The sequence below is a fragment of the Scyliorhinus torazame genome, chromosome 14, assembly GCF_047496885.1.
Source record: "Scyliorhinus torazame isolate Kashiwa2021f chromosome 14, sScyTor2.1, whole genome shotgun sequence".
NCBI classification, from domain to species: Eukaryota; Metazoa; Chordata; class Chondrichthyes; order Carcharhiniformes; family Scyliorhinidae; genus Scyliorhinus; species Scyliorhinus torazame.
In genome coordinates, this window is record NC_092720.1 from 79,657,330 (window position 1) to 79,681,791 (window position 24,462).

Here is a 24,462-nt window from a genome sequence, read left to right on the forward strand (position 1 = left end):
CAGGAAACTGCTCGGTGTGAGGGAAATGGTCAAGCCCATGTTAATCACTGGAACATTCTCAGTGGGGTTGGGGCAGGAAGGAGCAATATACTGTTGAGCCTGCACATACCACACAACACCCAAGAAGAGAGACTGTCCAGAATAGGAGGCAATCACTGTCCATGCTGCGATGACAGTGGCAGACGACAAAATGGTGTGAAATTCATGACAAGAAATCATGTACAAGTTATGGTGCAAAGCGTCAAGTCACTGCAGTGCGAGGGGTTGGAAAATTGTAGCACTTTTTAAATGGTGAAATGCCAATACCTCTGCGCCACTTCAAATGGGTGGAATTGTAAAGTGCCAGTTACAGCTCACAATAAAACCAATATTCTTTGATTCGAGAGGCTCAGGATCATTGGAGATTGAACTTTTACTCTTGCACTGAGATTTCAGCAACTAAATATTATATTCAAGCATAATCTCATTTACTATACAGTTTAATGCACATATAAAAACTGCGAAAGTGGGAGGGGCAGAGAGAAAAAGACAGCTACTGTGAAGATACAAATGCAATCGACTCCTGCTCCATGCAGTATCCAGTCAAATTGAAAGAGGGTTTTGAATAAAGTCATATTCTCCATGAATCCAGATAATGTTAGTAATTATTATGCATTAAATAAAAATTGTTGACCAAGCAAAATTATATCCTAGTCCTCCATTAATGAAAAATTGACAGTAAGAAGTCTTACAACACCAGGTTAAAGTCCAACAGGTTTGTTTCGATGTCACTAGCTTTCGGAGCGCTGCTCCTTCTTCAGGTGAATTTAATCATCTGAAGGAGCAGCGCTCCGAAAGCTAGTGACATCGAAACAAACCTGTTGGACTTTAACCTGGTGTTGTAAGACTTCTTACTGTGCTCACCCCAGTCCAACGCCGGCATCTCCACATCATGAAAAATTGACTGGAGAGGTCACAACAACCTTGCTTGAACAAACAAGCATAGAAGTGCACAAACATATACACAGAAATAAGAGATTCTTTTAATAACAAAAAGAGCATGCTGTATTTGCAATTAAGGACTACACTTTCCTCCAGAATTATTCTGTGAAGCAAATCCACACATTAAAGGGAATCGGTGAGCAGCAATGCAATGGACAGGGCACAGAGAATGTTGATAAAAGAAGCTTTTAAAATTCACTTGAAACTAAGTGAAGCATGTTTTTCTGGATTCAGATTTTGAAGCCACTTTTATATTGTGCTGGTGCTGCCAACTCCCAACATGCAGATCCTCTATGGCTGGAGGCATTATCAGACCATAAAAACAGTTTAAACATACCTTGTGTGAATAATGCCTATAGCTCTACCTTAGTATCCCTCATAAACCAAGTTTCCTCCCAATATTAACAGAGAGGAAGCTGAAATCTAATTATGGGAACATTAAATGAGAATAATGACTGAAGTCATAGATACTTTATTCAATAAAAAGCAAACTAGGGCTGGACCAGCTAGAATATTACAAGAAGAAGAAGAAATGGTGACACAAAGGAGGGCACTCAAGCACTTAGTCCACCTGGAAATTTGCTTCAACATTAACCAGAGAGCCCACTCCAAGAACAAGTACCTGCTGGCCCTCTACATCTGAGACAAGAACTCCACCATGGTTACCAACTGCGAGATTGAGCTGGAGAGCTGGTACCAGGTGGTGATGCATAACAGGGGCAAGGTGCCCAAGGAGCTGGGGGTGGGGGGAAAGAGAGGACATCAAAGTTCCCACTTCAGAAACCACGATCAATGGTTAAGTAAGACAAGTTGAAAGACTCCTAGGAGAAGCTGGAGTTGCGATTGGAGGAGCAGCTAGTGCAGGAGAGACACAGCTGCCGTCCAATCAGAGATTATTTCTCTCCCTCGCTTACTTTTCCAGCTCCTCCAATCATGGATTCTCTTTCTCCCTCCCTTGGCTGCTCCTCAAATCAAAGCTTATGTAACTGGAGGAGCAGCAAAAGTGGGACAGGGAGAATTTGTGATTGGATGAACTAGAACAGCAAGCATGGGAGAGACAGAATCTATGATTGGAGGACCAGCTCTGTCTCTCCTTGTTCCTCCTCCAATCCAAACTCTGCAATCAGTTCCTGCTATTACTGAATGACAGAGCTGGTATTTTTTTCTCATCCCTGGTCAGTGTCAGCAGACCAGTAGCGACATTCTCTGAAGATGTGACATGTCAGCTTAGAAATACGGAGAAAGTCTACAAACATTGAGAGAGAAGTTGGTGTTCATGGGTTAACAGCTGAAGCAAATGAAAAGTATAAAATAAACTGGGGATGTAATACTCAATAAGTAGAGGGGTGAAGGATTTGATGGCTATTCATTCAAATAGGCTGTGGGATTGGAAATGGACTGAAACTTGGTTAGTAGCAGAATTTTAAATGTGGAGCTTTGCAGAAGCACAGAAGAAATTTTGTAAAGCTGACTTGACAGATGCGTACAATTGATTAATATTCAGCCAAAAGGAATACTAACTTTAGCAAGGCAGAGTTACACTCTACTTTTCTCTTCCAAAATACATATCAATAAAACACTAACAAACCTTTTGTCCTCATATTGTGATCCTGTAATAACTGCTGCCACCCTAAGTTTTTACATTGAAACCACATACAGATTCTGCGTTATTGAGATGCATCAAATTGGACAAGAATTTTAAAACTGTAAAGGCCACTAACAGTGCCCCCTAAAACCAAAACTGGCACTGCAGGTAAATCTGTTTTTTGTAAATGAAACTTGTTAAAAACAAAACCGGACATAGTTTTCAATGCATTTTAAACTGAAATATTGCAACATTCTTTGCCTTTAGCTCAAGTCTGTTGCAAAGAAATTCAAGAATGAAAGCTGAACAATTTTAAAATAACATCTTTTGTACTTTACCTGATAGAGTGATGATTCCAGTTGGTTGAGCTTGAGAACGTAGATAAGTGTTGCAGAACTCTGCTGATTCCAATGCCAAGAAGAGCACATTACCAAGAAAATACCCTGCTGTCTGTCCAACTGAATTACAAGTAGAAGCAAGTCCTACATTTTCTTTGGATAACATAGTTAATGCCCAGCCATCCACTGCTATATCCTGGGTAGCAGCCAGAAACCCAAATATAAAAAACACAACTGTGAGTTTAACAATATTGGGGCTAGTGTGTTCATCGCTTTTCAGTAGTGCATCCACTTCAAATGATAGACAAAGCATAAAAATCCCCAAGAAATACTGAGTTGGCACCAACCAAGATTTTCTCCGCCCGAAGTTGGGAAAATATGCAGCATCCACTAAGGGTGCCCACAGCAGTTTTAGACTGAAAGGCCAAAACACAAAGCTGTAAATAGCTTGGTCTGAATAACTAACATTTTTGCTTTGCAGTATAAGTGGGATACTCCCAGCCAAACCAAGTGGAATCCCCTGCAATATGTAGAGGAATAACAGCAATAAACTGTTATTAAAATCATTTTTAAGGACTATTTTATGTTCAGATTCTGATAATCCATTGTTATAGTCTTCTAATAGGTTTTTGCTTTCATCTATTTCCAAATTGGTCTCGTGGTTCCATACATCATTTTGCATGCGCCAAGCTTCAATGGGATTTTGAATACGTTGTCTGCTACGTTCTTTGGGTATGTCTGATGACGGCATGTCAGATCTGAAGACCAGGGCTCAGTTCTTCAATCAACACGTCACATTGGGAACCTGAAACCAAAAATAGTGAAACAAAATTACATTTTAAATACTTTCAGACAAAAACTTTACTGTAACGAGCAGGCAGGTGCTTCTAGAAACACTTTATATAGATCAAAAATAATTTACACATGTTAAATAGCAATTTCCATTTTAGTTAACAATTTGCAAAATGATGTGCAGGATATAGCGTAATTGCCGTTTTTCTCGATAGGACTCTTAACAGACTTCTAACCATAGGAAAGCACTTTAGCTGCACCGGTGTAGCATTTTAATTACCATATGTTATCTGAATGAAAGCTCTATTCAGAAACTGTAAGTGCTGAATTTCAGGCCATTTGTTTGAAATTGAAATGCACAGGAAACCACTAATTTTCAGAACTTATTTTACTTAGAATTCTCAATAACCAGGAGGAATCAACTATCAACACTACTGAACCCATTTCCATTGGAACTGCTTTTGAACCCATGTTTCAAGAAGAGTAAAGAGAACAAAGTTATAGAACACTGGTACTTATTTAAATTCATTCACACATATTGTTGTCTATCAGGACTTGCTCAGACAGACAAGTGTGGGCAGTAGTATCTGATCATGATTTCTTTGTTGATGGTTAGAAGAAATTGTATAAATGTTATTTATTTGTACAACTTCAACAAGACATCCCAACTCCTGTACTAAGTATTCTGACCAATAAAACCTAGCATGTTGAATGCCTTCTTCACCACCCTGTCCACCTGCAACTCCACCTTCAAGCAGCTATGAATCTGTATTCCTAGATCTCTTTGTTCTGCAACTCTCCCCAACTCCCTACCATTAACTGAATAGGTCCTGCCCTGATTTGATCTACCAAAATGCATCATCTCACATTTATCCAAATTAAACTCCATCGACCCATGGCCCAATTGGTCAAGATCCTATTGCAATCTTATATAATTTCTTCACTGTCTGTTATGCCACCAATCTTGGTGTGATCTGCAAACTTACAAACCATGCCTCCTACATTCCCATCCAAATCATTTATATATATCACAAATAGCAATGGACCCAGCACCTATCCCTGAGGCACACCGCTGGTCACAGGCCTCCAGTTTTAAAAACAACCCTCAACAGCCACCCTTTCTTTGGCTTCGGTCACGAAGACAGTTTTGTATCCAATTGGCTACCTTGCCCTGGACTCCGTGAGATTTAAGCTTTTGCAACAACCTACCATGTGGTACCTTGTCAAAGGCCTTGCTAAAATCCATGTACACAACGTCGACCGCACTGCCCTCGTCTACCTTCTTGGTTACCCCTTCAAAAAACTCTCAGGCAGGGACTCCGACCTATGGAGATCCTGGTAAAATGTTTCAAAAACCACCATGACCGAGTGGAACGGAAACCAGACTGCCACGAGAGTCCCTTATCTGCACAATCTTGTTGTCCTTACCTGGTCTGTCCTACATGTGACTCAAGATCGACCCACAGCAATGTGGTTGACTCTGAAATGCCCTCAAGGATGGGCAATAAATGCTGACCCAGTCAACGAGGCCCACAATCCATGCATTATTTTATTTTATTTTTTAAATGTGGGGCATGGTCTGAAATTACGCCAAGAAACCTGCCTTCTCCACCGAAGGGAGGACACATCCATCTACCACAAAAAGTCAATACGCGAGTATACCTGGTAGACATCGGAGAAAAAAGAAAAATATTTATCACGGGGTGCAAAAATGCCAGGATCTGTCCCATCCCATCTGCTCTATCAAATCAAAAAATGCCTTACTCACCCCTGATAAGAGTTAGGGATTTGGATATGGATTGATCCATCCTGGGATCCAAAAAAGTTTAAAGCACCCTCTAAGATTAGCTGCTGCGAATTGAAATCAGGGATGGAGGCGTAGATATTAACCAGGACCACCGAAGTGGCTGCCAAAGACTCACAAACAATAACATGTCTACCACTGGGGTCAGCCAAGATCTTAGCATCAGAAAATGTACCCTTTTGTTGATTAGAATTGACGCGTCATAGGCCCTACCATCAAAGCCCAAATGAAAAACCGGTCTCATTACCCCTTCCGCAACCTTGTCTGGTCTCTGGCCCACAAATGAGTCTCATGCAGAAACACCAAATCAGCATTCAAACTTGACCTTTTCACTGGTCAAATCAGCATTCAAACTTGACCTTGGTCCATTCAACCCCTGACATTCCAGGTACCAAATGGATTGGGGGCCTCCCACCCCCATCCCCCCTCTCCGATCCAGGGTCACCCATTTCCACCAAGAGGGATTATCTAACAGTTGCATAGAAAGAACAACTAGGCCCACCCAAGACGGCCACCAAACCTACTAGCAAGACTAAACAAAGAAAAATCTGCAGCCGCAATCAGCAAGCTACCCCTGTCCCCCACCACCCTTCTCAAATACCACACACACACGAGAAACAGTAAGGCAAACAAAAAACACTAAAACCTACTAATAAACCTAACCCCAAACAGAACATTATCCAAAACAAAAATAATGAGCTGCAGTCATTCGCTCCCCCCCCCGTTAGCTAGCTATTCGGCTAGCAGGGCGGCTCCCGCAGAGTGAAGAAAAATGCTAACAGAAAAAGGACACAAAGTACAAAAAACCCTTAAAATATAATACTCCAACAGGCAGCTATATATTTTCACAACAGTTATAACAAATAGAGCAAATAATAAATCCCTCACCCAAGTCCAACTTGCGAAATATTCAACCCAAACAAGAACAAAGAAATGCAAACATGAACAAGGAACCCCAACAACTCCCCATATCCACATGCCCACTCTCAAAAAAGCCTCAAAGTCCTCCATAAACTCATAACCTACACCCAGCCGAAGCATTTTATTGAAGAATCCACCTCCTCCGGGCACATCAAAAAGTAGTCTTTCCCCTCAAAAGGTCACTCTTAGTGGCGCAGGTACACCACCCCAAATCAGACTCCACTTTTATACAAGCTGGCTTTGGCCTTCAACACCCGCTTCTTTGCCAGCTACGCTTCCACATCCTGTTACAGCCTGATGGTGTGGCCTTCCCATTTCCATTTGTAGTCGCGATGCCTATCTCAGAACCCGCTTTTTTTCTTGAAAGCTGTAAAACTTGGCAATTATTATTCTCGGTGGTTTATTGGGATGGGGGTGCTATCGGAGTGTCCGGTGGGCCCAATCCAGCTCAGGAAGGGATGAGAGATCACCCTCCCCCACCATCTTCACAAAATACTCTGTGGGAGTTGGGCTTTCCATCTTGTATGGCACCTCCACAATACAGACATTTTGCCTCCTTGAACAATTCACCAAATCTTTCACTTTGGCCTTCAGCGTTTATTTTCATCAGCCATCCGAGACATCCCCGTCTCCAGAGCGACAATCTGGCCGCTCTGCCTCGAAAAAGACACTGCTATGCCTTGTATCACTGCGCCAAGTGCTTTTACCATTTTATTGGTCTTCTCCAACGCCAACCGAATGGGAACCAGGGCATCTTCCATAGCCTTGTGGAGGACCTCCCCCTCCCCCCACCCATCATTGCTTCTCAAATTCCGCCGCCAAGGTGCCATTAAGCATCTTGGCCGTTAATAGAGTCACAGAAGCCACCTACGCCATTTTCTCCACCGATGAGCCCAGAGAAGCCTCCAGTTCAGTAGATGGGACTTCTGCTTTCAGGCTTTCCCCTGGTCTTCCTGGATATTTCTGCTGTGTAGGCACATCCGTTAAAAAGGTGGGGTTTTAAACAAAAATACCCTTCTGGGCAGAAAGGGCTAAAAGAATGGTACCCAAGCGGGAGCCACCTTGTGCATGTCTTGCCCCTACATAATGCCACCGAAGTCCAGTGAATTCTTTTTCGGATTGTAAGGAAGTGTGCAATCATGTTCCTCAGGGGTCACTGTTGGGAACACTGCCCTTTTTGATGTGTTAATGATCCAAATTTAGATACAGAGAGCATAATTCCAAGGTTTGAGGACACAAACTCAAACATAACAAATATGAAGAAAATAGTAGATTTCAGGAGACCATGGGCAGACTGGTGAAACAGCAGATGCACGGCAGACAAACGTTAATGCAGAGAAGCGTGAAGTATTTTGTTTGGAATAAAATTTTAAAAAGATGCCCAGAAGCAGAGAGACAGGGGTGGGGTGTGGGTTATGTACACAGGGTTTTGAAAGTGGAAGTTGTAACGGTGGTTAAAGTAGCTCCTTGGCTATAGAGTGCAAAACCAGGAAGGTTATGCCTATAGTTTACCAGTTGAGTCCCAGCTAGCATACTGCAGTGTCACCAGAGAAGAAAATACCAGCTACAACTTTTTTTTGTTTTTGAAAAATATTTTTATTCTCCATTTTCACATTTTCTTCAGAATTTACCCCCCACCAACAAACAGTAAACGGTAATGAATACAATGTCAATCCCCCTACTAACAACAACAATCCCATCCTCCAACCACCACCCAAATAACAGCCCACCTGGCCATATAAGCATGAAATGAAACTAAATCACCCGAGGAAAAGAGAAAAAGGAATCAGGAATCGCCCCTGGTCACCATTGACACATAGTCCAACCCCCCCCCCCCAATACTCAATGCCATCCAATCCCCAAAAGAGTACTGTGAATGGCACCCACAAATTGTTGACACCTCCCCCCCAGACTCCTCCCCTCCACTTCCTCTTGTAAACGCCTCCCCCCAACCTCAGTTCCTTCCCCCAACGTTTCACCCCGGCTAGACTCACCGAAACCTGTTCTACCAGGCTCCGATGGCCCCAGCCCCTCCCCCCATCTCACTCCCTTCACTGGCTGGCTTAAACCGGCCAGCGTGGAGGCCCCCGCCCGGGTCTCCTTCCCCCTTGCCCGGTCCCAGGAAAACCAAGAAATCCCCTTCAGCACACAACCCCAGCATACACACCCAAGCCTCAAAGAACCATCATTGCAAATGAAAGTCCCAACTCTTCCCTTGTCCAAATATACAGCGTCGACTCATTTAGTACATACACCAACACGCAGTGAAAAAAATAAAGTTACATGAGGCGACATCGGTACACGACCCGCTCTCAGTCCCATTTCCCAATTCTGCCACAGTCCTTCTGCCGCCGCCCCAAAATAAAAGTCCTTGGATATGTAGGTCACCCTCAATTTACCTGGATATACTATGCCGCACTGCACCGTGCTAATGTCCAGTGGCTTCTTCACCCGGCTGAAGGCAGCCTGCCTCCTCGCCAGCTCCACCGTAAAGTCCTGGCATATGCATATACCAGCTCCAGCCCACTGCACCACACGCTTCTGCTTTGCCCAGCACAGGACCTTCTCCTTCACGCTGTACCTACGGAAACAGAGTTATTACTCTTGGCTCACTCACCTTTGGTATAGGCCTCCACGACCGATGAGCCCGATCTAGTTCGTATCGAGAGGGATTGTCCCCCTCCCCCAATAGCTCCACCAACATCGTGGCAAAATACTCCGTCGGCCTCGGGCCTGCCACCCCTTCGGGCAGACCCACGATCCTCAAATTCTGCCGCCTGGATCTGTTTTCCAGGTCTTCCATTTTGGCTCACAGACCCTTGTTGGTCTGTGTCACCTTCCGCAACTCCTTCCCCATCAAGGTGAGTTGATCACTGTGCTGCGATAATACCTCTTCCACGTCCTTCAGTGTCTCACCTTGCTCCCGCACCTCCGCCGCTGCGCTTGATACCGCCGCCCTCACCGGGGCAATCGCCTCCTCCACCAGCACTTCAATACCGCCCCCATCTCCTTCATCGCTTCCATGTGCTTTGTGAACTGTTTTTCAAGTTCCACGACCATCACTTTGGTCATTTCTTCTGCTGTGAGCGACACGGCCTCCCCTGGTGCTCCAGTGTCTGCTTTCCTTACAGTTCCTGCGCTGACCTTTCCACTCACCGGCAGACTTTCATTAACCCCCTTTTTCACAGCTGTTTTTTTCCCCCAAGCTTGGACATTTCTCCTCCCTGTGCCTTCTTACAGCTTTTTCAGCCTCCGTTGCCCCTGCAACCGGGTGTTAAAACCCTGAAATTTCTACTCCCAAGCAGGAGCCCTCCAGCCACAACTTTAAACTGCTTCAGTGCTGAAAGCAAGGCCCTTGGTTTCTGCAGCCAAACCAGCCAAACTACAAACCTGAAACTTGGTTTATATATTTTTTTAAAAACTAATTTGCCAAACGTTTCCTCTTCCACTCTGTAATATTGTGTAATTTATGTTTGCCTTATTGTGTATTTTCTTTTCATGTACGGAATGATCAGTTGGAACACGTGACAGTAAACCAATCCAATGTATTTGCATGTGTAAACTGAGTGCATCCAATGTATTTGCATGTGTAATCTGAGTGCATGTGCGTGTTTGAGGAAGTCAGGATGTACTTTCAATATTTTTACCTGGATGATTTTAGTCGAATAAAATTAGCCCCTTACTTTGTTCAACTCTAGAAAATCTGTCCTACTGGTTCTTTATAATCACAGCAAATAAAACCGTTAAATACAGGCTGAATTGACAAATGTAATCCCTACAAAAAATCTGTTTGGGGAGGCCTTCCCACTCCTCTCATGATCGTTAACAGAGGTAAACTCAATGCAACTCAAGGGTCTCAAGGGTCAGACTCTCTAACCCATGTGATTCGAACATTTAAACGTCTAAAATCAAGGATTAAGTTACAGAGCTGTTATTCATGGCCACTTTGCAGCAAGTGGGTTTTAACAATGAGTTACAGAAGTGCAGTGACTAAGGGAAATACCATATAACAGGCCACTCCCTGACCATGTCTGTAACCCTTTCCTGATGCAAGGTTAAACAATTTCTTAATGTACAACCGCAAAGGTTTAAAATAACGTAAATAATTTCATAGAATTTACAGTGCAGAAGGAGGCCATTCAGCCCATCGAGTCTGCACCGGCTCTTGGAAAGAGCACCCTACCCAAGCCCACACCACCCTATCCCCATAACCCAGTAACCCCACTCAACCAACACTAAGGGCAATTTTGGACACTAAGGGCAATTTAGCATGGCCAATCCACCTAACCTACACATCTTTGGACTGTGGGAGGAAACCGGAGCACCCGGAGGAAACCCACTCAGACACGGGGAGGATGTGCAGACTCCGCACAGACAGTGACCCAAGCCGGGAATCGAACCTGGGACCCTGGAGCTGTGAAGCAATTGCGCTATCCACAAGGCTACCGTGCTGCCCTATATTATCCTTCCTGGCGATAGATACTCGATTCAATGTCCAGGCTTCACTTTTTGATGGAATAAAGCAGCGCAGCCTGAGCTGCCTCCCGAGAAAGAGCCTGCCTCCGGCGGCGGTTTAACTGCCGGGGATATCTTCCCGTTTCATACAAGGAGTGGACTTGACCGTTAGCCCCCCCCCCGGCGGGTGTAAGGCCAAAGCCAGGCCTGAGCACCAAAGAATGTTCCTCAGTCGGCAGAAACCGCTCGCACGGCGGCCGCGGCCCTGCATCTCCACCCCGCCAGACTAGGCCGAGCACTCGACCATCAATCACTCCAAGGCCCCGGCTAACCGGCATCTCCAAACACACTCCCCGCCGCTCACCTGCCGCCGCTGCTCGTCCTTGACGCCGGTTTTCTGATCGCAGCTGCTGGCTCCTCCCTCCCTTGGCCGACCAGTGACGTGTCTGCTTCGGATGGGTTTACATTCCCAGTGCCTAATCTCCTCTCCTCATCTAACCTGCTGGGGGCAGCAGCGCTTCAATCTCCTCATCTAACCTGCTGGAGGCAGCAGCACCTCAATCTCCTCTCCTCATCTAACCTGCTGGAGGCAGCAGCACTTCAATCTCCTCACCTCATCTAAACTGCTGGAGGCAGCAGCGCCTCAATCTCCTCATCTAAACTGCTGGAGGCAGCAGCACCTCAATCTCCTCTCCTCATCTAAACTGCTGGAGGCAGCAGCGCCTCAATCTCCTCTCCTCATCTAACCTGCTGGAGGCAGCAGCACTTCAATCTCCTCACCTCATCTAAACTGCTGGAGGCAGCAGCGCCTCAATCTCCTCTCCTCATCTAACCTGCTGGAGGCAGCAGCATCTCAATCTCCTCTCCTCATCTAACCTGCTGGAGGCAGCAGCATCTCAATCTCCTCTCCTCATCTAACTTGCTGGAGGCAGCAGCACCTCAATCTCCTCACCTCATCTAACCTGCTGGAGGCTGGTTAGATGTGCAAAACAGTGGCAAATAGAATTTAACCTTGAAAGTGTGAGATACTGCATTTTGGAAGGACTAATAAGGCAAGGGAATATAAAAAGAATGGTAGGACCCCAGTAAGAACAGAGGATCAGAGAGACCTGAGGGCAGGCAGATAAAGTGGTGTATGGTATACTTGCTTTTATTAGTTAAGGCATAGAATATAAGAGCAGAGAGATTATGATGGAGAAATGCTGCTTAGGCCACTGCTGGGGTACTGTGTGCAGTTCTAGGTGCTACACTATAAGAAAGAAGTGATTGCACTCGAGAGGGGGTTCGCCGGGATGTTGCCTGGACTGGAGCGTTTCAGCTATCAAGAGAGACTGGATATGCTGGATTGTTTTCCTTGGAGCAGGGAAGGCTGATGGGAGATCTGATTGAGACGTATAAGATTATGAGGGGTATAGATAGGGTGGATAGGAAGGAACTTTTCCCCTTAGCAGGGGAGCATATATTTAAGGTAAGATGCAGGATGTTGAGAGTGGTTGGAATCTGGAACTCACTACCTGAAAGGGTGGTAGGGGCAGGAACCCTCAGAACATTTAAGATTTAGATGAACACTTGAAATGCCATAGTATATACAAGGCTACGGACCAAGTGCTAGAAAATGGGATTAGAGAAGATAGGTGCTTGATGTCTGGCACAGACACGATAGGACTAAGGGCCTCTCTCCATGCTGTAAAAACTTTATGATGTTATGACTATGCTGGAGGCAGGGACACCCTGCCCCACTCAAAACCTGTTGCTCCTCCCTGCCCAACTTGCTGAAGACAGTCCAAAGATATGCAGGTTAGTTGGGGTAATGGGGATAGGGCAGGGGAGTGGGCCTGGCTGGGGTGCTCTTTCAAAGGGTCGATGCGGACCCGATGAGCTGAAAGGCCTTCTGCACTGTAGGAATTCTCTGGTTCTATGACAGGGGCATCTCACCTCACTCCAAACCTGCTGAAGACAGGGGCATCTCACCTCTCCAGCAACCTGCTGAAGACAGGGGGACCTCACTCCTGGGCCCTCACTGACATTCTTCTGACGGCAGGGGGACTCCACCCACAGCCTGCTGGTACAGGTGAAAACGTTTGCAACTGATTTATGCTCTCTGGCTTTATCCTGTGTAACTTATATTCACTTTGGTTGCAAAGAGCTTTTAACCAATCAAGACAAGTGCAGAGATTGGACAGTAAATTTTCAAAGAAAATTGTTTCTAAATGGAAAAAGGTATGCTTACCAACATGCAATGTACTTTTAAAACTTCAATTGGCTGATAAATCTAGGTCGATGTGTAAATTGATTTCAGGTCCTCTTGCTAATGTGATGTATTTTTTATATATTATGCCTGTTGCAGTAATGTTATTAAAGTAACTTAGGTTAAGGTGTACAGATTATGGGCACGATTCTCCATTTCTGAAACAAAGTGTCAAGCCAAAACTGAATTGGTGGACTTCTACGCCAGCAAGTATGGCACTGCTCCCGGAGTAATTCATAAACTGTTAATGGGCTAGCACCGGCGCCACGTGGAACACAACCGATTCCAATGAAAAACGGTGTCAGATTCGTCAGGGCCAGGATTGATATTGGAGGGGCTGACAAGGTGCATATTAGCACTCCGCTCCCCACACACACCATGACAGCACAGAGAGCGGCACCCAGGTTTGAGGATGCGGAGCTGGAGACCATGCTGGACGCCGTGGAGGAGAGGAAGGCCACTCTGTACCCCAGGGTGGGAAGGAGGTTCCCACCCACTGCCATTCACCAGGCCTGGCTGCAGATGCTGTGGGCCCCACTGCCAGGACCGGACAGCAGTGCCGCAAAAAAAACTGCACAACCGCCTCAGGGTGGCCAGGATGGTTTGCCAGCACGGTGCCCATGGCACCAAACCCCATCCCACACACCACAACCCTGCCCCCCACCCAGAGGACGACCGGACCCCAACCGCCTGCAGTGTGCATGCACCCCCATCCTGCACCACATGCCAGCATCCATACCATTGCCATGGAGGGGTGCCCTGGCCACGGAAGCCATCAGCTACCCACCCCCTGTGCTGCATGCGCCCGACTGCCTAACACTGTGCGCTTTCTGTCTCCTCCCAGGATAAGCCGATCTACAACCGCCAGGGGAGGGAAAAGACTGGAGGGTGGAGGGGGGGCAGTCATTCCTGGACCTAGTTGGTAGGCCTGGAGAAAGGGCAGTCGGTGAGGCGGAGGTCGGCATCAGGCAAGCAAGTGAGACCCCGCTAAATTGCAGTTGTCCATGGCACGTGTGTCACCACCCTACCCCGCCCCCCCCACCCCGACACCACCCCCAAACCCTTCCCACAGCCCCTCCACAACCTCCACCCTCTCACACCTCCCTTCCACCACCCCACACACCACCCCTGCTTACACAACCACTCACGACCCCAACCCGTGATCCAATAATGCGTCGTGTTTTGTGTTGGCCACTTTAACGAAGAGGCTCTTGGGGCACTATCTGGTGCATATCACACACATGCTGCGGTAGGTGGAGGTAGGAACCCTGACCCAGATAATTAGCTGGAACCGCAGCAAGCCACCTCCACTCTTGATGTACCACTTGGGGATACATCGCATAAAGCCAGAAAGGTAGATAATTTGACATGTGTGCTGTATAGCGATAGAGGCTGCAGCACAGACCACTGTTTCACAATAAACACTTTTCACAACCTTTTAACCTGCCTCGGTGCTCTATCAGAAGGTTGTGAGGGATGACCTGGGCTGGGCTGACAGCAGAGTGGGCGCTAGGGGCCTTGGGTTGTCATCATCCTCCATCCCATGGACCAGACTCACTGTTACTGCCAACCCAGAGCCCGCACCCCATAGTGAGGCAGGTAGGACCCACGGAGGGGATTGTTAAGTAATGGGTTAAGAGACATTGCAATTAGATGTCTCACTTATGTTAAGTATCCATTAATTGACACTGATCTGTAAAGGAGCTTCAGGTGGTCTCTGTCAGGTGATGTATAGCTAGAGCAAAGGCTGTTGGAATGAAATAAATGTGTGTTTCTGAAAAAGGAACGGAACTTTAGACTCTTCATATCACAGCAACTAAAATGTCTAACAATTGGGAGCAGAGAATGGTTGCTGTGTAAATGTGAAGGGTTGAAAGATACAACTTTTCCAGATCAAACCAAGGAGTGAGTGAGAAAAGAAAAAAAAAAAAGGGATATATGGCTGAACCGAGGATAAAGATGGCTATATATGACTATCCTCCCTTATTTTCTGAAAGGGAATGGTACGACCATTGGAGAAGTCAGTAGTTATGTGGACTAAGGTAACTGCTTTGGGAAAGAGAAAACAAGGAATGGCATTGGCTCTTTCTCTACCTTATGACAGTAAAATCCGAAACAAAGTGCTTTCTGAGCTGGAATTGGAAGAGTTAGACTCAGAAAAAGGTCTGGAGACTTTATTACATTCTATGGATAAGATTTATAAGAAAGATGACTTGTTAAGTGCGTATGAAGCATGGTCGGATTTTGATAAGTTCCAGAAAATGGAGGATATCTCCATGGAAGACTATATAATGGAATTTGGCAGACTATATAAAAGGCTGCAGAAACACAACCTGGAATTTCCACAGTCTGTGTTGGCCTTTAAATTACTTGACTGTGCTAGAGTGAGCAACATGGATAGGCTCCTGGTTTTGACAGGAGTTCAGTTTACTGATAAGGATACCTTATTCGAACAGATGACAAAAGCTTTACAAAAGTTTCTGGGGAAACATTTGATTCTGATGGCTCTGATGACCCAAATAGGTCAGCCTGCAATAAGGCAGAATATGGAAGATACACTGCTGACAAGATGGCGAAATCGTATGGTTACGAACAGGGCTCAAGACTATAGAAGGAGACCGAGACAAGGAAATTATGAAGACAGAAACCCAGTTAGAACCTACAACAGGAAGATGAACCCCAGAAATGCACGGGGCATGATACATCAATGTTTTCGATGTGACTCTCAATACCATTATGCTTTCAACTGTCCAAAACGTTATGATAGAGTGTTTGAAGCAACACATGACACGGAAGAGTCAGAAGAGGAAAAAGATAGTGAACAGAAAGAAGGCATTGTCCTACTGACAAGCAGTTTTACGCTGGTAATGAGGGTGTTGGTTGCAGAATCCCTCAACTGTGCTGTATTGGACAGTGGCTGCACATCTACTGTGTGTGGAATTGACTGGTTAAAATGTTACCTGGACTCTTTGAATGCTGAAAATCGTAACACGGTTAAGGAATTTGAAAGTTCCACAAGTTTCAGGTTTGGGGATGATAATACTCTGAAGTTGCTGAAAAGAGTGGTGATCATTTGCAATATTGCCGGAATGAATCATTTCATTAGCACGGATGTTGTGTCAAGTGAGATACCTTTGCTCTGAGCAGACCGTTGATGAAGAAAGCACACATGAAACTGGATATGGAACAGGATAAGGCAACAGTTTTTGGAAAGACGGTGGACTTACAATTTACACAGTCGGGACACTATTGTATTCCATTACTGACAAATAATATTTCAAGTAGAGTGGTTAAGGATGTGTTAATGGCAGTGGGAAATGTGACTAGCTGATAAAAAGCTTGTGGTATTAAAACTGCATAGGCAATTTGCACATCTGTCTCCTCGGAGGCTGAAAAATGTATTAAAGGATGCAGGGGTAAGGGATGACGACTATACTAAACTGATAGAACAGGTTAGTGACTGCTGTGAAGTTTGTAGGAAGTACAGAAAGACACCAGCACAACCGATAGTAACCCTACCTTTGGCCAGGGATTTTAACGACATTGTGGCCATGGACCTTACGAACTGGGATAAAGCAAATAATATATTTATTTTGTAGATTTAGCAACCAGATTTAGTCAATCAACGGTTGTACGAAGTAAAGAAAAGAGAGTAATTCTGGATCAAATCGTGGAAAAATGGATAGGGACAGGAATGGGTCCACCGGCAAAATTCCTTACGGACAATGGGGGAGAATTTGCTAATGATGAGTTTAGGGATATGTGTGAAAATATGAATATCAGAGCTATGAATACGGCTGCAGAAAGCCCATTTAGTAATGGTGTCTGTGAAAGAAATCATGCTGTCATCGATTACATGCTTCGGAAAATTTTGGCAGTTCGGCCAAATTGCAGGCTAAATTCAGCTTTAGCATGTGCAGTACATGCAAAGAATTCATTGCAGGTGGTTGGGGGCTATAGTCCTTATCAATTAGTGTTTGGTAGAAATCCTAAAATTCCGTCCATTTTGGATGACCAGCATCCAGCTTGGGAGGGGACAACAATTAGCTCTGGTTTTGCTGAACATTTAAATGCATTACATAGCAGGAGAAAAGCTTTTTTGGAAGCAGAAGTCTCTGAAAGAATTCGCAGTACTTTAAGACATAACGTACAGCCATCAGATGCTGTTTTTCAGCAAGGAGGCATGGTATACTATAAGAGAGACAAGTCTAATGAATGGAAAGTCCCAGGGAAGATCATAGGCATAGATGGCAAAACAATTATTTTGCAACATGGTAATCAAACTGTTAGGGTACATTCATCAAGGATAATGGGTACAGATTACAAATTTTCAAATTTAGACCGAGCAGACAGACATGACGAGGAACCAGAGTCATCTGGTACGCATGTGAAACAGAACTATGAGGACCAATTAACTGATATAGACAGGGTTTCTGTGGAGGAAAACAACACTTCTGATGAATTAGAACAGGCCATTTTTCTGAATGGGCAACTGCCAAAAGTTGGTACAAAAGTGACATACTTGCCTGAATGGTCTAGTCAATGGAAGGATGCAACTGTTATTAGTAGAGCAGGGAAGGCCACTGGAAAGTATAAACATTGGTTGAATGTACAGCATTTAGGAGAAGGATCAAGACAATGGATTGGGAAAACGAAGTTCAAAAATGGAGGGCACAGAAACGCAGTGCCAGTTCAGATAGTACATCGGATAGTGAACAGGTCCGCAGGAAAAGGTCGAGAACTATTGAAAGGACAGCCCACAGCAGAAGGGAAAGATCAAGCAGTAGCAGTACAGAACGAGATACCAGGCGGGAGAGGGGACGTAGTTTATCAAGATCTCGGAACATGAGTAAGACTACGAATACTAATAGGATACTACGATACTACGAATACTAATGTGCACGTGAGATTTTGGTGGCTTCAAATAAATTAGATGAAAAAGTTATCAAAGAAGCTAAACAGGATAAGAAAGGTGGGGGGGGGGAGTGAGAGACCCCCAGTAAGGATAGTCACGTGGAACGTGAGAGGGCTAGGAGGTCCGGTCAAGAGGTCAAGGGTGCTTGCACATCTTAAAAGTTTGAAAGCCGATGTAGCAATGCTGCAGGACCAGATGAGACTTAAAAAGGGCTGGGTTAGCCAAGTGTTTCACTCTGGATTTAATGGAAGGGCTCGAGGGGTAGCGGTGTTGGTCAGCAAAAGGGTAAGCTTCCAGATGGAGAAGGTGGTGGCAGATCAGGGGGGTAGATATGTCATTGTGGCAGGGGCGCTGGAGGGGAGATTAGTGGTGCTGTTAACTGTATACGGTCCCAATTGGGACGATGTGGGATTTGCGAGGAAGGTGTTTGGGGCTATTCCCGACTTGGACACGCATGAGCTGATTGTGGTGGGGGGGGACTGGAACTTGGTGCAGGAGCCAAGGTTGGACAGATCACGGCTGCGCACGCTGGTCCCATCAGGGGGGGCGAAGGCGCTGGCTGGGCTAATGGTGGAAATGGGAGGGGTGGACCCTTGGAGGTTCCTGCACCCAAGGGAACGGGAGTACTCGTTTTTCTCAGCGGATCGACTTTTTTGTGGTGGGGAAGGCTTTGCTGGCTGGAATCAAGGGGTCGGAATACTCTGCAATTGCAATGTCAGATCACGCTCCACATTGGGTGGTATGGTACTGGAGAAGGAGGTAGCGTAGAGACCGGGGTGGAAACTGGATGTGGGGCTTTTGGTGAACCAAGTATTCTGTGAGAAAATTGAAAAGGTAATTAAGGAATATGTAGGTTTCAATTGTACGGGTGAGGTGTCGAAGGCAGTCGTCTGGGAGGCTCTAAAGGCGGTGGTGAGGGGTGAGGTAATTTTGTTTAAGGCCAGGGTGGATAAAGAGGAGAGGTTGGAGCGGCAGAGGGTAATAGATGAGTTGGAGATAGATAGGAGGTATGCAGAGGATGGGGACCCGGCGAAGCTGGAACAGAGGAAGGAACTACAGGTGAGCTTCGACCGACTATCTACCAGGAAGGCAGTGCGTCAACTGAGACGAGCAAGGCGTGCAGTTTATGAACATGGAGATAAGGCATGTTAGCAGGTCAGCTCCAGAGGGAGACAGCGGCAAGGGAAATTCTTCAGGTGAATGATAGGGCAGGGAAGTTGGTGGTGGCTCCAGTGCTGATTAACAAGGTTTTTGAGGAGTTTTATGAGAGGCTGTACAAGTCAGAGCCACTCGGGGGAGACCGTGAGATGCAGGAATTTCTAGATGGGTTAGAGTACCCGAGGCTAGGGGAGGGGGACAGGGCTACATTAGAAGGAGCAATAGTGGAGCAAGAGATAAAGGATGCGATTGGGATGATGTCAGGGTTGGAAGTCAGGCTTCCGGTGCATTTAAATATATTGGACTGGAAATTGGACAGACTAAGTTAGGGGCAACTTTACGTCAGCAATCTTATTTGGAAAGCATCTGCCCAATAGTAATTAGTCGTGGCCGAGTTTCACAAAAAGACGCAATGGTTTCAAAGATAGAAAAAGTGCAACTGCAAAGTTTAATTGGGCAACTGAACTGGTTAGGTAGACAGACTAGACCGGACGTGAGTTTTGATGTCTTAGAGTTGAGTACAAAAATGAATGATCCCAAAGTGAAAGACATAAAAAGAGCAAATAAAGCGTTGCCCAAACTAAAAATGCAGGCGTGTGTTTTGAAGTTCCCGGTTTTAGGTGACCTAAGGCACTTGAAACTCATAGTTTATAGTGATGCATCCTACGCAAATTTATGTGATGGGGTTTCAAGCGCAGGAGGTTTTATAATTTTCCTTTTGGGGAACAATGGTAAATGTTGCCTGCTTGTGTGGGAAACAAAGAAAATAAGGAGAGTGATAAAAAGCACTTTGGCTGCTGAGACGTTAAGCCTTGTAGAGGCGGTGGATATGGCCTTTTATATAAGTATGATATTGACAGAAAGTTTGGGATTAGGGGATTTGGGTAATATACCTATTGACTGTCACATTGACAATAAATCCCTGCGGGAAACTGTGCACTCGACAAAAAGTGTCAATGAAAAGAGGTTACGGATAGACATCGCAAGTTTGAAGCAGATGTTGGACAGAGGGGAAATAACAAAAATTAAATGGGTCAACAGGAGCTATCAACTATCAGACTGTTTTACGAAAAGAGGGGCGAGTTCACAGAAACGTTTGGATATTGTTAATGAAGGACGCTTGTTTCTGTGACCGTTTTTTTCTCTTTCTTGTCCAAACAGAAAAAAGCGGGGAAATCGTGTGTGTTTTTGAGTTTCTTGAAATTTTGTTTTCACCTAATTATTATTTTTCTCCAAGGAAGGGGAGACTGTTAAGTAATGGGTTAAGAGACATTGCAATTAGTTGTCTCATTTATGTTAAGTATCCATTAATTGACACATATGAAAAGGGGCTTCAGGTGGCCTCTGTCAGGTGATGTATAGTTAGAGTTTTGTGCTAAGGCTGTTGAATGAAATAAATTTGTGTTTCTGAAAAAGGAACAGAACTTTAAACTCTTCATATCACAGCAACTAAAACGACTAACAGGGGTTGCAAGGAGGGGGTGGTCGGCCGGAGGGGGTTTGGGGTTGGGATGGGATGTCCATGCCACTGGTCAGGATGGTGAACCTGGAAGCGATTAAAGCACCGTGGGAGCCTCTGACCCTGGCACCCATCCATGCTGCCAGGGGTACCGTTGGATGGCGCTACCCATGCCAGCGATATGCTCTGTGACCCCTGTCCACCGCCCTCCGGTAGGGGCTACTGTGGGCGATGCCTTTGGGTGGGCCCCTACTGCCCCATCGGTGGGTGGTGACTGGTTGTGGGGGGAGGGGGGAGTTAGTGGGGTGGAGGTGGTGGGTGGTGGATGGAGGGTGCGGACTGGGGTGCAGGGCTGGTGGGATTGAGGATAAAGAATGGGGGGTGATGGGGTGGGTGCACTCATACGGCTGATATCACTCTGCACACCCACGGGCTACGGTGAGCGGTCAGTGGAGTGCGCAGAAAGATAGCTTACTTGCAGGCTGCAGCAATGGCGGTCTGTGTCTGGATACCCCTGTCCTTTGGGGGCTCACCCCGACCCCACGGACCGCTCATCACCTGCATCCGCCGCCGACCAGCCGCGTCTCGTCTCCGTCACGATAGACCAGTCCCAACTGTACAACCTCGCGACCGCGTTGACACGCATGAGATATCCTGCCTTCTGGACTCCGGGAGCACTGAGAGCTTCATCCACCCCGATACGGTAAGGCGCTGCTCCCTCGCCGTACACCCCATTAACCAAAGAATCTCCCTGGCCTCCGGATCCCACTCCTTGGCGATCCGGGGGTACTGCATCACCACCCTCACCATCCAGGGCGTAGAGTTCAGCGGCTTCCGGCTCTACGTCCTCCTCAACCTCTGCGCTGCCTTGCTACTCGGCCTGGACTTCCAGTGCAACCTCCAGAGCCTAGCCCTGAGATTTGGCGGGCCCCTACCACCCCTTACTCTATGCGGCCTCACGACCCTTAAGGTCAACCCGCCTTCTCTGTTTGAAAACCTCACCCCGGATTGCAAACCCATCGCCACCAGGAGCAGACGGTACAGCGCCCAGAACAGGACCTTCATCAGGTCTGAGGTCCAGCGGCTGCTGCGGGAAGGTATCATCGAGGCCAGCAACAGCCCCTGGAGAGCCCAAGTGGTAGTGGTGAAAACGGGGGAGAAAAACAGGATGGTCGTTGACTACAGTAAGACCATCAATCGGTACACGCAGCTCGACGCATACCCCCTCCCACGCATATCTGATATGGTCAATCAGATTGTACAGTACCGGGTCTTCTCGACAGTGGACCTGAAATCTGCCTACCACCAGCTCCCCATTCGCAAGGCGGACCGCCCGTACACCGCGGACGGCTGCCTTTACCATTTCCTTAGGGTTCCCTTTGGCGTCACTAACGGGGTCTCGGTCTTCCAACGGGAGATGGACCGAATGGTTGACCGGTACGGACTGCGGGCCACTTTCCCGTTCTTGGATAACGTCACCATCTGTGCCAACGACCAGCAGGACCACGACCATAACCTTTCCAAATTTCTCCACAGCGCCAAACTCCTGAACCTAACCTACAACAAGGAGAAGTGTGTGTTCAGCACAAACCGATTAGCCATCCTCGACTATGTGGTTCAGAACGGAGTTCTAGGGCCCGACCCCGATCGCATGTGCCCTCTCATGGATCTTCCCCTTCCCCACTGCCCCAAGGTCCTCAAACGATGCCTGGGGTTCTTTTTCTACTACGCCAAGTGGGTCCCTAACTATGCGGACAAGGCCCGCCTACTCATCCACTCCACCGGTTTCCCACTGATGGCCGAGGCTCACCAGGCCTTCAACCGTATCAAGGCCAACATCGCCAAGGCCACAATGCACGCGGTCGACGAGAAGCTTCCCTTCCAAGTCGAGAGCGATGCATTTGACGGCGCTCTGGCCGCCAACCTCAACCAGGCAGGCAGGCCCATGGCATTCTTTTCCCGCACCCTCCATGCCTCCGAAATTCGTCACACCTCCGTCGAAAAGGAGGCCCAAGCTATCGTTGAAGCTGTGCGGCACTGGAGGCATTACCTGGCCAGCAGGAGATTTACTCTCCTCACAGACCAACGGTCGATTGCCTTCATGTTTAACAACACACAGCGGGGTAAGATCAAAAATGATAAGATCTTGCGGTGGAGGATCGAGCTCTCCACCTTTAATTATGATTTTGTATTGCCTCGGTAAGCTCAATGAGCCCCCCGATGCCCTGTCCTGAGGTACATGTGCTAGCGCGCAAGTGGACCGACTCCGGATCCTGCACGACGATCTCTGTCACCCAGGGGTCACCCGCTTTTATCACTTCATTAAGGCCCGCAATCTGCCCTACTCCATCGAGGAAGTCAGGGCTGTCGCCAGAGACTGCCAGGTCTGCGCGGAGTGTAAACCGCACTTCTACCGGCCAGACCGTGCGCGTCTGGTGAAGGCCTCCCGCCCCTTTGAACACCTCAGCGTGGACCTCAAAGGGCCCCTCCCCTCCACCGACCGCAACACATATTTTCTCAATGTGGCCGACGAATATTCCAGATTCCCCTTCGCCATCCCATGCCCCGACATGACGTTTGTCACTGTCATCAAAGCCCTCAACACCATCTTCGCTCTGTTCGATTTCCCGCCTACGTCCACAGCGACCAGTGATCCTCATTTATGAGCGATGAGTTGCGCCAGTACCTGCTTAACAGGGGCATTGCCTCGAGCAGGACGACCAGCTACAACCCCCGGGGGAAACGGACAGGTGGAGTGGGAGAATGGGACGGTCTGGAAGGCCGTCCAGCTGGCCCTACGGTCCAGAAATCTCCCAGCCTCCCGCTGGCAGGAGGTCCTCCCCGACACACTTCACTCCATTCGGTCGCTCCTGTGCACGGCGACTAACGAGACCCCCATGAAAGCCTCTTTGCCTTCCCCAGGAAGTCCACCTCCGGGGTTTCGCTCCCAACGTGGCTGGCAGCTCCAGGACCCGTTCTCCTCCGCAAGCACGTACGCCTCCACAAGGCGGACCCGTTGGTTGAGAGGGTACAGCTACTCCACGCAAACCCGCCTACGTAGCGTACCCCGACGGCCGACAAGACACAGTCTCCCTCAGGGACCTGGCACCAGCTGGGTCCCCACACACCCCCCCCTCTGCCCCGGCGCCACCTTCCCTTCCCCCAGCGCACCCCACCACAGCTCCCGCTCCAGGACAATCCGTACTCCCCTTGGTCCCACCCATAGATGAAGTGGATGTCGACACGTTCCCGAAGTCACCGACGACCGAGCCGATGCCTGACTCGCCACCAGCACTGCGGCGCTCTCAACGACAGATCAAGGCGCCCGACCGTCTAAATTTGTAACCTTCTCTGAAATTTTAATGACAACCTGTATGTAAATAGTTTTCCACCACCCCCGCTGGACTCATTTTTAACAGGGGGTGAATGTGGTAGTCACCACTGTTGTATTATATTGTATATACTGCACTGCATACGAGGGTATTACGGTAAGGCCCCTGTACTATAGGTACAGGGGTAAATCCCTGCCTGCTGGCTCCGCCCAATAGGTGGAGTATAAATGTGTGTGCTCTCTGAACTGCAGCCATTTCGGCAGCAAGTGTAGGAGGCCACACATCTCTGTAATAAATCCTCGATTACTCTCTACTCTCGTCTCGTCGTAACTGATAGTGCATCACACAAGTCACAAAAGACGTGCTATTAGGTAATTTTGACATTCTGAATTCTGTCTCTGTGTACCCGAACAGGCGTCGGAATGTGGCGACTACGAGCTTTTCACAGTAACTTGACTGCAGTGTTAATGTAAG

The 24,462-nt window shown here is 47.2% G+C and overlaps 1 protein-coding gene across 1 annotated transcript in view; it reads right to left on the bottom strand.

The window, feature by feature from the left end:
* Positions 1–11,378, bottom strand: part of slc33a1 (solute carrier family 33 member 1) — a 50,640-nt gene extending 39,262 nt beyond the window's left edge. Inside the window, exons 1-2 of the mRNA XM_072474405.1 lie at positions 11,241–11,378; positions 2,905–3,709 (exon numbers count right to left, since the gene is read on the bottom strand). Coding sequence (XP_072330506.1) covers positions 2,905–3,655 — 751 coding nt within the window. The 5' untranslated portion in view covers positions 3,656–3,709; positions 11,241–11,378. The remainder of the gene's footprint in view (positions 1–2,904; positions 3,710–11,240) is intronic.
* Positions 11,379–24,462: the final 13,084 nt, after the last annotated feature.